Consider the following 15,513-nt stretch of genomic DNA (forward strand, 5'->3'; position numbering starts at 1 on the left):
CCCTTCAGGGGCACTGGCTCCGTGGGTGTGACTGGAGTGAGAGAATATGCTGCAGCAGACTCCCGGCACAGGATCATCCGAAGGAGTGTTGTCGTCATTCACACGTCACACACCCCTCTGCTCTCTGTATCAAAGGAGAGTGATAGGCTTTGGTGGGGAGGAAGGCTCACCTGAGAAGAAGATGCTCTCTGGGACATTATTGAAAAGACTGAGGATGAATTTCACCAATCAATGTTTGATAACATAAGAATCTCCCATCCTTGGGCAGACAACAGGTCATTGATGACCTTGGAGGCAGGAAGGAAGAGGAAGGAAAGAGGATGACCAGAGGAGGTAGGTGCTGTTCTCCTCCCAAGAGTAAGCCGCCTTCGTTCCACTGGGGTTAGCAGCCAGCCTTAGTGGTCCAGGAACTTGCACCACCTCCAGTCTGCCTTGCCCCATTAGATATGGTCATCTTCTCCTGACGTTACCTGATGAGGGTTGCCTTAGCCTGGGTTTCCTTGTCATCTTTATATCAACTGCCCAAAGATTGAGACGGCGTCTTCTGCTCCTCAGTCTCTTCTTGCACAGGTTTTACTAAATGTATATTTTGCAGTGTGCAGTGCTGACTGTGCTTACTGAATGCTGTGCCTTGTAATTGATATAATAAATGAAAGTGCTTTGTAAAATGTAAAGCATTACAGAGACCACAAACTCTGGGTTGAAAATGCTCAATGAAGGCAGAGCCGTCCATGTAGCTTGAACAAAGAGTGCATAAAAATTGATCCCAGTCCTGTGATGGCAGCCATGAAGCCAGTGAGTGGCTTGGATGCTCCTGACCCATGGCCACCAGCTTCGCCTTCGTGTGGCTAGCTCCGACTCATTCTTAGGCGTCATCTGATGCCACTTCCTCTGGGAAGCCTTTCTACCTGCTTGGCCCCACGCAGACCCCCAGGCTGGGTTAAGTGGCTGGGGTGCATCTCCGCAGGGCAGTACTGACCACCTTCCAGCTCTGCTCACAGCTCACGGCACCTGCATCTGCAAGGGCACACCTCTCTGAGGAGGAACCCGTATCAGTCACGTGTGGTTCATCCGCTCCCCACCCTCCTCTTGAGTAGTGCCCAGTGTGTCCTGAGTGTGTGGCAGTTGTCAGTGAGTAAGTAATTGATCAGTCAAGGCCGTCACCAGCGTTCCCTCTCCACCCCAGCCCCTAGGAGCCGAAGTACATGATAAGTCGATGTAAAAGCCCGAAGTTTTAAGACACCAATCAGGTCGTTTTTTTAATGCAGCATCACTTTATCCTCTGCCTCAGGAGGCCTTGCAGATGTCCCTGCATTCTCCCGAGAAGACGCACTGAGAGGTTGACCTCAGGGAGGAATGAGAGCCAGCAGGAACATGGACTTATCATTAAGAAATAGTGTCCAAAACCAAGAACGCTGGCCTGTGAGGCATTGAAAAAAATGGTGTATTCCTTCTAAAACTGGGTTTCAAAGTGTTCCATGCCCTGGGTGGTGTGAGCTGAGGGTCTGTTCAGAACAGAGACTAGTATACTCACTGTGGAGTATTCCTGCCCATGCAGCCTTTGCCTAGAAAGTTGCAGAGATGGCCATGAGGGTGCTGCCATGCGAATTTCTTACTGCATTTTCGTGCAGCCTCATTAGAAAGCTGGGTGAGGTGTTTGTAGAGGGTGTCCTGCTTCCAAGGGGGACAGCCACTTAGAATGACCCTGAATCCACTAACTTGAAAGCACTTAGAACCACCGTTCTCCAGGTGCAATCCGTGTCTTTTCAGCCTGTATGTGTTAGAACACATCCTAAAAATGTCTGCAGAAAACACACACTACAGGTATGTGGCAGAATACCTAACTATTCACAGACCCATGGGGCCATCAGAATGCAGGATTGCGTCTTCCTCCCAGCACGTACTGAGTCCTGCATTTACTGGGTGTAGCCCAAGGGGTCCGCATCAGTCAGTTACAAAACCTCCCAACTTTCAAAAGCTTGCACTTTAAAATTATTCTAATTCACCTACGCATGAAGAAATGGCCTAAGTTGCAATGTTCTAAAAATATTTTAATATTAAATATTATCCTGATTTATTTTCCTTTCCACAAGTATTCTCAATTAATAAGAATGCGACTAGTAAACAGGATTGAAGGACTTTCTGGCCTGACAGAGTATTCCCAGGAAAAGAGATTAGAGGCTGGGCACAGTGGCTCACACCAGTAATCCCAGCGCTTTGGGAGGCCAAGGCAGGAGGGTCACCTGAGGCCACAGGTGACCCTGCCCAGCCTGTGAAACACAGTGAGGACTCACCTCTATAAAAAAAAAGACGATTAGGCCGGGCACAGTGGCTCACGCCTGTAATCCCAGCATCTTGGGAGGCTGAGGTGGGTAGATCACGAGGTCAGGAGATCGAGACCATCCTGGCTAACACGGTGAAACCCCGTCTCTACTAAAAATACAGAAAATTAGCCAGGCGTGGTGGCGGGCACCTGTAGTCCCAGCTACTCAGGAGGCTGAGGCAGGAGAATGGCGTGAACCCAGGAGGCGGAGGTTACAGTGAGCCAAGATCGTGCCACTGCACTCCAGCCTGGGCGACAGAGCGAGACTCTGTCTCAAAAAATATAAATAAATAAATAAATAATAAAAGATTGGTCAGGCCATGGTGGCAGCATCTGTGGTCCCAGCTATTCAGGAGGCTGAAGTGGGAGGACGGCTTGAACCCAGGAGTTTGAGGCTGCAGTGAGCTCTGATTGTACCACTGCACTGCAGCCTGCAAGATGCTGTCTCCCCAAAAACAGCTGGGGGGTAACTAGAAAAGAACGAACACTCTGAAAGTTTATTAGGACCAGACTATGATGTCACTAGGCAGTAGGAAGTTTTCAGCTCCCCTATAATCTTAAGGGACCCCGTCCATTGACCTACAGATTGTTATGAGGGGCATGACTGTAACTTGTTTTTCTCCCCCTGCAGATGACTTTGTGATTTTTCTCTTTGCCTTTGGTTTTCATGGGCATCATTATGATGTACCAAGTTGCAGCTTTTTCTGTGATGATTATTCTTGGAGTTTTTTGTTTGTTTTGTTTTGTTTTGTGTTTTTGTTTGTTTTTTTTTTTTTCAGACAAAATCTCACTCCGTCACTCAGGCTGGAGTGCAGTGGTATGATCTCCACTCACGGCAAACTCCGCCTCCTGGGTTCAAGCGATTCTCCTGCCTCAGCCTCCCTAGTAACTGGAATTGCAAGCATGTGCCACCAGGCCCGGCTAAATTTTGTACTTTTAGTGGAGACGGGGTTTCACCATGTTGGCCAGGCTGGTCTCAAACTCCTGACCTCAAGTGATCTGCCCACCTCAGCCTCCCAAAGTGCTAGGATTGCAGTCGTGAGCCTCTGCACCTGGCCATTCTTGGAGTTTATGGACCTTCTTGAGTCTCTGGTTTGATGTCTGTCTGAGGGTTTGGAGCATCATTGGCCATCATCTCTTCAAGGGCTGCCTCTGCCCCATGCTCTCTTCTTCTAGAACCCCGATTACACACATATCTGATCTTGTCATCCTATCTTGTCTATCTTGCTCATTTCTTTCCGTATGTTGCTTTTCATTTTCTTCTCAAGCTTCATGCTGGCAATGCTCTTTTGGTGTATCTTTTAGAGAGGATCTGTGCTTGCTTCTCGTGGACAGCTGGAGGCATTAGCAATCTAGGATAAGCTTCATCTACTTTCTGGGGTATGAGTAATTCTGAGTTCAGGCTCAGTCTTTGAGCATGCATGAGTCCGTCTGGTCTATCTTCACATCTTGAGCAAAACTCTTTGTGTAAGAATACCCAACCCAAGCTGTAGGAGGTTTAACGCGGCCCCTTCTTGATGGCCTCTGTGTCCAGCGTCTGCCCCCTTAGTCCCCTGAGTCTTGGATGTTCTAATTCGCTTCTCATCTTTCCCTTATGGAAACTGCAGGTACGTGAAACATGGGGCTCTTCTCTCTGTTTTCTTTCTCTCCCACATCTTGATACAGACTTTTTACTGGCTTGTTATCTCTCCATTTAAATCTCTCCAGATTTAAATAAATCTTCAAGCAGATTTATTTAAATTCTGTCCATTTTTTCCAGTCATTTTCAGTATATTCTATAATACCCTAACACCGTGGTTTATTTTTCACCCCTCTTTATTTTTTTCAGAAAAGTTTCCAGTTGTTTCAATATGTAATTCTTGCTTAGTTTGGGCTACTAATACATGAGCGTGAAAAAAAAAGAAAATTTAGGAAACCTTTTTTTAAATTTCATTGCAGGAAATTCTGTAATTTTCTGAAAACATGATAAAGAGGAAACATTTATTCGAATACTCTTGTTGAAGAAAGCACTATAAAGCTCAGTCAGGATATTTGAGCCTTTGACTGTAACAGTTTCAAGCTGTGAAAACGTGAGCCAAGCGCTTGCATAACAGACAGATACGGGATCAGGTTAAAAGAAATACTGAATTAAATTTATTTCAACAAACATATTCAGCTGAAAATCAAAGAGCTCCTCAAATATCGCTGTGAACACACTGATCAACAGATTGAAACTTCAGCTTTTGTACTGGTCTTGAAAATGTGTTGTGCTCACGAGCAAAATTTGGGATATACAGTTTTTGCCAAATCTGAAATTTACTCGTAACTTCAGAGTTGTCTTTGAACGGAAAAAGAGATTTTCGCAAGATATGTGGAGAACAGATGATTTAATATGCTGCTTTAATTTTGTGGTGTCTGTCTTTCTCTTCCTTTTTTCTGTGGTACATTTGGACAGTGATACATTCTGACTTTATTTCAAAATACTTTGGCTAAGATTGGAAGAAAAAGAGAAGGAGGCAAAATGGATAATGATGAGGCATTTCAGCTAAGATATGTGAATTCTCTTTTTTTTCAAAACTCAATTTTCAAAATATTGCTTTACTTTCTTATTAATGATCATGACAAATTATAATTTTTTTTAAAAGTCCACCTGTCACGGTGTTTGTTAATACATGCACTCAGGTTTCTCTTTAAGAGTCCATTTGTGAACTCCAGGCTTTAGGCTGCTTAACGAAAGCCTGGGATCCAATTATTGCCAATTCAGTCTGCAAATACCATCTACTAGAGGTACAGAAAAGATAGATGAAACATTAAAAGGAAGAATTACTATCTGTCTTTTATTTGTAATTTAATTTGACCTTAAATTCCAGAGAAAAAATTCTATTTCTTTTTTCCCCACTGACTTTGGTTACAGGCATCTTTAGAGACAATTCACCTGTGCTTCCTGGCCAGTTACAATCCCTAGTCTCTCAGTCCAAAATGCTGGGCCAGAGCATGCTCACTCCCAGGGCCAAAGCAGAGCGTAACTGTATACTCTTTTTGCTGTGACATCACTTTTTACAAGTGCTCCTGACATATGAAACATGTCTCATTACAGAAAACAGATTTCTTCAGAAATTCATTACCTTAAATCTTTTTGCAGAAAGAGTTTTTAACTGCCTTCATCCTTTTCAATTGCCTTGAAGACCTCCAGCAAACATTTAAAACCGTGCTTAACGGTGAAAGCCCCGATTACAGAATCATGAACAGAGAAGGCACCAAAGTAGGAGAAAAAGAAAAGAAAGAAGTAACTTGTATTTATCGAGTGTGTACTTTGGGTCAGACAGTGTGTTTCATAGTCGATGTGAATTTGATTGCCGGTAAAAATACACGTAGTAAACATTTTTTTCCTTATAACGGATCTATTGAGATACAATTCACATACCATACAATTCACCCATTTGAAAGGCAGATTCAGTGGTGTTTAGTATATTTGCAGAGTTGTGCAACCATGACCAAAATCGATTTTAGAATATTTTTATCACCTGAGAAAGAAGCCCCCGTGTCCACTAGCAGTCTCTTCCCCTTTCTCCCAGCCCTAGACAACCACTAATCTTTCTGTGTCTTTGGATTTGTCTCTTCAGTCTCTTCCACTTCGTATCAGCGGAATCATTTGTGTGGTCTTGCATGTCTGGGTCTTTCACTTAGCATAACATTTTCAAGGTTCATCCGTGTTGTGGCATGAGTCAGTACTTCATTCCAGATTATTGCTGAAGAAATATACTGCAATTTCTTTATCCGTTCATCAGCTTATGAACATTTGGCTTGTTTCCCCTTTGGGCTACTAGCTATAAGTCTGCTGTGAACATTCAGTTATAAGTTTTAGTGTATGTATATGTTTTCATTTATTTTAGGAAATTAACTCATATACTTAGGAGTGGAATTCCTGGGTCATATAGGGTAACATCCTTTTGAGGAACTGTCAGACTATTTTCTAAAGTGGTGGCCTGATACTATTCCTACTGGAAGTATAGGAGGGTTCCAATTATTTCTCCATATCCTCACAAACACTAGTTATTTTCTGTCTCTTTTATTGTGGCCATCCTAGAGGGTATGGTATGGTATCTCACTGTGGTCTTGACATGCATTTCCCTAATGACTAATGATGCTGACCATCTTTTCTTATGCTTTTTTGGCTGTTTCTCTATCTTTGGAAAAATATCTATTCAAAACCTCTTCCCAATTAAACAAATTCAGTTATTTGTCTTTTTTGTAAGCATTCTTTTCTTCGAGACAGGGTCTCAGTCTGTCACCCAGGCTGGAGTGCAGTGGTACAATCTTGGCTCACTACAGCCTCAATCTCCTGGGCTCAAGCGATCCTCTCATCTCAGCCTCCTAATTTCCTGGGACTATAGGCGTGTGCCACCATGCCCAGCTAAGTTTTATATTTTTATTTTTGTAAAGATGGGGTCTCACTATGTTGCCCAGGCTGGTCTTGAACTCCTGGGTTCAAGCAATCCTCCTGCCCTGGCCTCCCAAAATGCTGAGATTGCAGGCATGAGCCACCCACCCAGCCACATTCTTTATGTATTTTGGATATAAGTTCCTTATCAGATACATGATTTGCAAATATTTTCTCCCATTCTGTAGGTTGTCTTGATGGTACACTTTGGAGCATAACTAACTGTTTTTAATTTTTATGAAGTGTAATTTAATTTTTTGCCACTTAAGGTATTCTTGCCTTGATTTTACACACAAGGAAAGAGAGGATAGTAACCTTCTCAAAAACGAGTATCCCAAATAACGGTGGGGCTGGATTGTTCAAACAACCATCCCTGTTCTTTGCTGCACTGTTATATGGTTCAATGCTGGTTTTTCTGTGGAGAGTTAGAAAGGATTCATTGCCTGGTTGAGACAATATTTGAAACACTTTTTTTTAAAACCCCAATCCCATTTTTCTTCTTTCTCTTTTTTATTTCATATATTTCCTTTTCTTAATGGATTTTTTCAACATATAATAAGGTGACTAGTAATGGGAGTAAGAATTAGAAAGACTATTTTAAATTTTAGGCTGCATCTAGATGATAAATGAATCATATAGCCTGATAATGGGCCCAGAAAGCCTCTAAGTGAGAGCTCACAAAGCTTCCCGGGCTGCTGTGGGAGTGCCCCACCATGGCGGCCTTGCTGGGAAGAGGAACATGTGATGAGTGAACTCTGCTGCAGCTGCTAAAATACCAGCTTCTTAGTTCACAGATGCATTTGAGTGGCTCTTAGCGCTCTACAAAGCTGCCATGACCCTCTGTGTCTGCATTTTTAATGAGTTCTTCAAAAACATTAATGCCTAGAGAATAATATAAATTCAGGCAGGATTAGAGATCCAGAGCCGTGTTTTTGGCATAACGGTAACTGCATATGGGGAGAAAGGGCTGGGATCAGCATCTTCACTAGGTAGTTTTGCCAAGGAATCCCTGCGTTGGAACAATGCACTTGTGCCCGGGGACTGTGCCTCTATCTGTTGGCTCAGCGTCTGCCTGGGGACCCGACCACATCTGCATTGGCACGCAGACATTAGGGCTTCAGCGCATTTCAGTTGTAAATTCAAGCTTCCGTTTCGTTTTAAAGGGGATGTCGTAGTGCGGCTGACTCATTACTTCTCAACTTTAAAATATTAGCCACTGGCTGTGATCACTTGGGAGTTTTCCACATAGATACAGCATATTTCATGGCATTCCATCCTGCCAGTGTAAGGACCTTGTCTACCGGAGCTACAAAAATACTTTTATGCACTCTTTAAGATGCACATCAAATGGGAAAAGCCTTTGCCTAGCAGAATAGATCTACTACGTCAGATAATTACTAGGTTGACTAACCTTCTGAGGTCTCTGTCTCATGGCATCTTGAACGGCTCTGCTGGGTCCGTTACCTTGAAAGCTCTCCTTCCCCCCTGCCTGAAGGAGTCCTATTCAACCATGAGTGTCTCAAACATCAGAGGTGCCTAGACCGTGAAACCTCTCCTAAATCACTAAGTCATGTGCCCTAGCGTATTTTTATACCTCCAGGATAGTGCATGCCACAGCTTTATGGAGGCCAGTTCTGAATGAATCTGTCTGACATAGGTCAGGAGCTACTAACAGGAGGGTGAACTGTGCTTTTATTCATCTTCGTTGTTTGCCCCACTCACTGTTTCCACTTCAGAGACTGGGATGTGTGGGGCATATGCTGAATACCTAAACATGTTGCTAATTGGAAATGACATTTTCTTTTTTTTTTTTTTTTTTTTTTTTGAGATGGAGTCTCGCTCTGTCACCAAGCTGGAGTGCAGTAGCTCTATCTCGGCTCACTGCAACCTCCGCCCCCCAGGTTCAAGCGATCTCTTGCCTCAGCTTCCTGAGTAGCTGGGATTACAGGCATACACCACCACACCCAGCTAATTTTTGTATTATTAGTAGAGACGGGATTTTACCATGTTGGCCAAGATGGTCTTGATCTCCTGACCTCGCGATCCACCCACTTCGGCCTCCCAAAGGCATTTTACTTTTAACAAATAGAATGTATTTGCTAAATAAATACAAAAGAAAATGGTATATTTTCTTAATTCCAAATTCTGTGTCAATGAGTATCTTGGTGAATTTCCAGAGATGAATGTGTTTTTGAAATCAGTTTCGTATTCTCTTCCTCAAGATCCCTAATGATCTTCCAAGTGTTTGCTTGATTGTACGGTCATGGCATTGCATGGGTGTCAATATTGGTTTCTACTGCCCACAGTTTCCCTGAAGATGTACTTTGGAAAATGTTTAAGAAAGTTGACTTGGCAAATGGAAAGTTGGAGGATATAGTAAATTGCATTATCATTCAAAAATATTTGCTGCTCTTCTCTGGGGGAGGATTAAACGTTCCCATTCTCCTGACATAACAGTTGGCGATGAGACTTGCTCTGGCCACAGAAATATGACAGGAAGTGTGTACAGCCCTTCTACCACAGAGGCCAACAGAGTTGCAAACAGAGGGAGCTAAGTGGATATATTGTTTATAAGAAAAATTTCTGTTACAAACTACAGAGATTTGGGCGCTATTTGTTACTGTAGCATAAGCCAACATGTCCTGACTGATACAGAGACTGTTCCATGTATGGTGGATTATAGTAAGATGTACTTGAAGCAAAGAGAAGCAAATAAGTGCTAAGAAAGGTCTGAGGTTGCCATGAAATTGCAAATTAAGAGCCAGTATTGAAGTTACTTCAGTAAAGATATTGAAGTTGCCATGGGATTTCAAGCTACAATTCAATAACGATGTTGAGCATTTTGTGTATTAAGCTCAACTAAAGATTCACATAGAGAAACTAAATACTCCTATTTTCATTCATTCAGCATTCGGAAGTATTTATTCAGAACCTATGATGGTTTTGACATTTACCTAGGCATTGTAGTATATGAAAAAAATTATCTCACAAATTCTGCCCTGGGGACTGTATGGCTTAATTAAGGAAGATCTTACCTTGGTAAATGTTTATAATTATAATAATATGAATAATGAGAAAAAAAATTCAAGAGGAAGGAGGAAAAAGAAAGGATTCATGGAAGATGGGGCTTTGACCAAGACCTTGAGGTATGGATAAGGAAAGACACGTCTTCAAAACCGGGATGTGAGTCAGCAGAGGCAGGAAATAGAGACGAATATTTTGAGGCAGTGAGAACCTCTTTGACTGAAAAAATGTGATGCTTAAAGCAGAAACATGGTGGAAAATAAAACTGAAGTTAAATTGGGAAAAGATGGAGAAACTAAAATTCCTGGATGCGTGTTTTGATGTTTGTGAGAAGCAATGAGCCGTAGAAGGTCTTGAGTGTGGCATGACAGTGAGCATCGTTTCCGTGTTTCCTGAATGTGCCCAAGTTGCACAAGGCCCAGAACCGGGAGGGCGAGGCCCGCGAGAAGGGTCTGGCCCCCGCGCGTGGTGCATCATGCCCATGATCCGCATTTACAAGAAAAGGAGTCTAAAAACAACAGAGCTGTGTGAAATGTGTTATGAAGGGAAGCCTCATTCTACTGATGGTGTTGGAGAAACCGGTTTGCTGTTTGTGGAACCAAAATCCATGTATGTTTTCACCTCATGTCAAACACTGAAATAACTGCCACCCCTCAAAATAGATTTGCAGGTAGATCTGTATTGTGAACTTACCGAAGGCTAAACGCAAGTTTTAACAGTCACGAGGGAAAAAGTGAAATGGATAGATGTAATTGCATACAAAAAGTTAGGGATCTGTATGTCCTCCACTCAAAGCTGTTACAAGCTTTACAAACTGACAACTGGGAAAATGCTTGCAGAGAATACAAGCAAGGATTAGCATATAAAGTGTTTCAATGAAAAGGTAAAAACCATCAGAGGAAAGAGAAATGAGAAAAATAAATGAGTAATCAGATAATTTATAAGATTAAATACAGAGAACAGACAAACATTTAGGAAGTATTCAGTTTTTTAAAAAGTCGTTGAAAGCACAAGATTTTCCCAAGGGATTTAGCAAAGCCTGTTTATAAGAGACAATGTGTGACGTTGTCGTATTTGCGAGGTGCACTAGGTACTTTTATTAATCTGCTGATAGTGGCAGTGGCATACCTTGGTGTGATACATTTGCAAAGTAATTTGACAATATTTATCAAAAGCTTTAAACCTTGGCCTACCAGTCCCTCCTTTGGCATATTCATCCTCAAGAAATAAGTCTCAATGTAGAAAAATAGCTCTGCACAAATATATCCTTAAGAGTACTATTTATAGTTTTATAAAAATTGAAAACACCTAAATCTACAGGAATTTATATTTATAGAGTCCTTGTGTCGATATTTGATGGATCATTAGGAAGAAACGAAAGTTGTGTTTACAAATAATTTGTAGCAACTCTAAAAAATTGTATGCTATGATGACATGGGATATATGCATTTGATCAGAGCTGTGTATGAGAAATTCTACACGGACACACACAAAGACTGGAGGAAATTTCCGAGACTGTCAGCCTTGAAGAGCTGTTTGGTGTGTTTGGTGATTTCTTTTCTCTTTTATATAATCCTGGCTGCAAATGTGGTTGCTGCTAAAGGTAGGAGGCCTGGAGATAAAATCGTTCATCTCCTGCATAATGGTAATAGTCATACGAGTGAATCAGACTGCCAAAGAGAAGAATCTAGGGACAGACACAGAAAAGGACGTGGAATAAAGTCTGAAGAATGCATATACTTAGGGGCAGGAGGAGAGTAGGAGCCTGCCAGGCTTGGAGTAGGAGGAGATCAGGAAAGGTGAGGCCTCTTAGAGTTTAGGGTGTGGGCGGCTTCAGAAAGAAGGCACCTGCCAGTGTCGGGGAGCCGTCGGAGGAGCTGATTAGAGAGGGTCATTGGGTTCTCACTGGCGGGCTCTCAGGCAGCTCCATCAGAATCCAGACAACAAGGAGCGGGAGGATTGGAACTGAGAAAGTGGCCTGTTGAAACAAACAGGGGGAAACAAAGGCCACACTTGCCTTGCTCTAAGAAAAACAAAATAGGCCAGGTGCAGTGGCTCGCACCTGTAATCCCAGAACTTTGAGAGGCCGAGGCAGGCGGATCACAAGGTCAGGAGTTCAAGACCAGCCTGGCCAATGTGGTGAAACCCTGTCTCTGCTAAAAATACCAAAAACAAACAAACAAACAACAACAACAAAAAAACTAGCCGGGCGTGGTGGCGGGCACCTGTAGTCCCAGCTACTTGGGAGGCTGAGGCAGGAGAATCGCTTGAACCAGGGTGGAGGTTTTAGTGAGCCGAGATCATGCCACTGCAGTCCAGCCAGGGCGACAGAGCGAGACTCCATCTCAAAAAAACAAAAGGAAAGAAAAACGAAATAAGAGAGAAAAGGCAAATACAGTGCTGAATGTGGCAGGATATTTTCTCACTCTGTCCTGGTGGTGTGGTAGGATTCCAAAGTGTGTCGAGTGGAATGTTCACATCCGAGAATTAATACTGGGACTCATGGACAAGAAAGCAGATGGGCGCTCCTTCGAGCTCTCGTTAACGCCTTTTCTGTGGCCGAAGCGGAAGCCCTCAGTGTGCACCGCTGCTTTCTCCGGGGCTGGACTTGCTTCGCTGCCTCTCTTGTTCTTAGCGTGCCCCTGAGCTAGCCCAGTCACTCTAGGGACCATGCCTCCAACATCTGTGTTCAGGGCTGAACTCCAGGTGGGCTGAAAGGACAACTGGTCAAAGCCTTTCTTGCCCAGTAAAGCCTTGAGCCACATCTCCCCTGTCTACAAGGAAGAAGGGAATAGTCATCCATTAAAGAACAAACAAGACATTTGGCATTATTCTGGATTCTAAGCTAAAAACTTCTAAGTTTTTCCAGGTTCTCAGCTGAGTATGTAGCCTCAGAAGAGCATCCTCATCACTATCTTATAAATAGACCGAAAAGCACCCCCCTCCTGATTCTTCTATAAATACCTCTAGCAGATAGAAGCAAACTGCTTGGTGGTGGACCACCCCTTCATTCACAGACTTTTCCGTTGCATGTTGTTGACCTGTGGAAGTCAAAGCAAATCTTTAGTCTGCTGTGTCGTTCCTCTGGTGTAATATCCTTGTCTGTTTCCCGTAGGTGCCTATCCTCGACTGTCACTGAGCTTTCGGTTGAAGAGGAACATTGGATACTTCATTCTTCAGACGTACATGCCGTCTATACTGATAACGATTCTGTCATGGGTGTCCTTCTGGATCAATTATGATGCATCTGCCGCTAGAGTCGCCCTCGGTATGTGCTATTTTTAAGTGATATTTAAATGTAAAGTAACCGTGTCATTACAGGATTCAGACAGTTCGTAGTTCAACTACCATTTTTTGACATCGTGACACAAGCGTTGCCCATATAGTCACTTTTTATCTTGAAACACTAATTTCACGCACGATTCCCTTGATGTGTTAATTTAATTATAAGGCTCAAATGTGAATTTTCATGCCCATGAAAGGGAAAATATGCTTGCAGAATATTTGCATGATAAAACTAGTTTTGACACTAATTTTAAAGCAAGGATTAACATCTCCTGTTCAAAATTATTCCATGGCCCAGAAAGAAGACTTGATTAATTGTGCATTCTTCTTTTATAAGTCAGAAAAATAGTCAAATATTACAGCATAGAATTGGAATTGCACAATGTAATGAGCACTAAAATGTAGAATTCAATTCTGAATGGTTCCCAAAGGCTCTGGTGATCTTTTCTGACTGTTGGTTATTTGACAACTGGATTATTAGCTGATGTACAATATGTACTATAGGTTCCAATATTATTTTTAGCATTTTGGTTATTAAGGGAAGGCTTGTATTTTCAGAAACATTATTCTCTACTCAGCTGATTAATATGAAACGGCATAGACAAAATAATTATTTAAATACATTTACATAAGTACAGAGCTGTTGGGCAATCTTCTGTCCATCCCTTTGGGTGGGGTTGAATTTATTTCCTGAAAGTGAAAGTCAATAGTACTTATAAAAATTGATGGAAAAGAATTATCAACGCATTATCTGGCAAAACGCCTTACAAAAAAACATAAGAATTCAGGGTTCCAGTTATCCCTTCTTTCCTGTTCTTTTCTTTTTTTTTTGAGACAGGGTCTCACTCTGTCACCCAAGCTGGAGTGCAGTGGCACAATTATGATTACGGCTCACTGCAGCCTCAACCTCCTGAACTCAAGTGATCCTCTCAACTCTGCCTCCTGGATACGGGGGACAACAGACACACACACCACCACACTTGGCTAATGTTTTAATTTTTTGTAGAGATGGAGTTTCACCATGTCTCCCAGACTGGTCTTGAACTCTTGGCCTCAAGCCATCTGCCCACCTTAGCCTCCCAGAGTACTAGGATTATAGGCGTGAACCACCACACCCAGCCCTTTTTCTGTTTACCAACTTTTCCCAGGACTTTAAGTTGAATAACATGTTTTCTTTTCTAATAAAATGTGAGTACATGTGTGTATATGCATGACAAACATGTGACTTGCATAGTTGTAATCAAGGTTAGATTTATTTCCCAAGAAATAACACATAACTATGACTTGAGAAAATCAGGTAGCTCTTCCTAAGGGTGTTAAGTGGATTAAAAAACCACTCTATGAAGAGTAAAGCTGCAAAAAACTGAAAGTGCTGTTTTAATTGTTATGTATTTCTAATAGGTATCATAAACACAGTTCTCTTTAAAAAAAAAAAAAAAAAAGTCTCCAGGACTTTCTACAGCCTGCAGATCTTCCCCAGTCATGTCAGTCTTTATGTAGCTCTTACTTTAAAAATATATATATATGTTTTACTAGATTACTCTTTGTTAAACTCTTTTCTCTTTTCACTTGGAAAATTCAGAGATACAATACATGTGTAGGGGCAGATCTAAATTATGCAGAGCTGTTAGCGTATACAATTTCAAGCACCCCCTTTTAAGAAAAATAATATGAAATATACAAATGCAAAGTTGCTGGGACCCCTCTGCAAGCCTAGAAAAGGCCTATGAAAGTGGAGACCGAGCTGAAGCTGACATTTCACTGCTTTGCCGTGAATCTGCTGCAGAGAATTTGCCAGTCACTGCGATAATTAGTGAAATATGAGTACCAAGGAGCCATGATTATCTGACATCACAAGGGGTGGGGTGTACTGAAAATGTGCATATCTGAATTTCCTAGCCATCACAGATTCTGTCCCTCCCTAATTGTAAAGTGTTGCCTTCTATAGTGTTAAACCGTTAGTACCCTGAAAGTGAGTTCCATTTAACCCAGTTTCATTAAGGTATATGAAAGTAGATTCCACACTTTTTCTTCATGACACAGCATTTTTAATATAAACCAGTCGGGCCTCTGTGGCTTTGCTGGGATGAAGGCATGGGCTGGCTAGGGTTGCTGAGGCTTCAACATTGGAGGATTGACACTTGTGCTCTGGGAGGCAGGCATGAGAGCCAGAGTGAAGGGGATATTCATTAGAGTTAGCGTGACCCCGAGGTCAAGAGGGCAGCTGTGATCTTAGGGCTGTGATCTTAAGATGACACCTGCACGTGCATTCCCTCTGTCCCTTCTGCCAATACAAGACTTGAGTCCAGATCTGCAGTCACTGGGAAACGTCAGTTGGCGAATTCAGACAATTATGACGCAGTGTCAGGAGCACAGAATGACGTCATCCTCATCAATACCACAGCCAGGATAATAAAGGCTGAAAATTACCACATAGTTGGGCGCCACTTTCTCTGCTAAG

At 42.3% G+C, this 15,513-nt stretch overlaps 1 protein-coding gene across 2 annotated transcripts in view; it reads left to right on the top strand.

Annotated features, from left to right (window-relative positions):
- GABRB3 (gamma-aminobutyric acid type A receptor beta3 subunit) overlaps window positions 1–15,513 on the top strand; it is a 228,470-nt gene that overhangs the window by 191,415 nt on the left and 21,542 nt on the right. For both annotated transcript variants that reach the window (XM_003900676.5, XM_003900675.5), the window contains exon 7: window positions 12,883–13,035. In XM_003900676.5, coding sequence (XP_003900725.1) covers window positions 12,883–13,035 — 153 coding nt within the window. The remainder of the gene's footprint in view (window positions 1–12,882; window positions 13,036–15,513) is intronic.

The sequence above is a fragment of the Papio anubis genome, chromosome 7, assembly GCF_008728515.1.
Source record: "Papio anubis isolate 15944 chromosome 7, Panubis1.0, whole genome shotgun sequence".
Taxonomy (NCBI): Eukaryota; Metazoa; Chordata; class Mammalia; order Primates; family Cercopithecidae; genus Papio; species Papio anubis.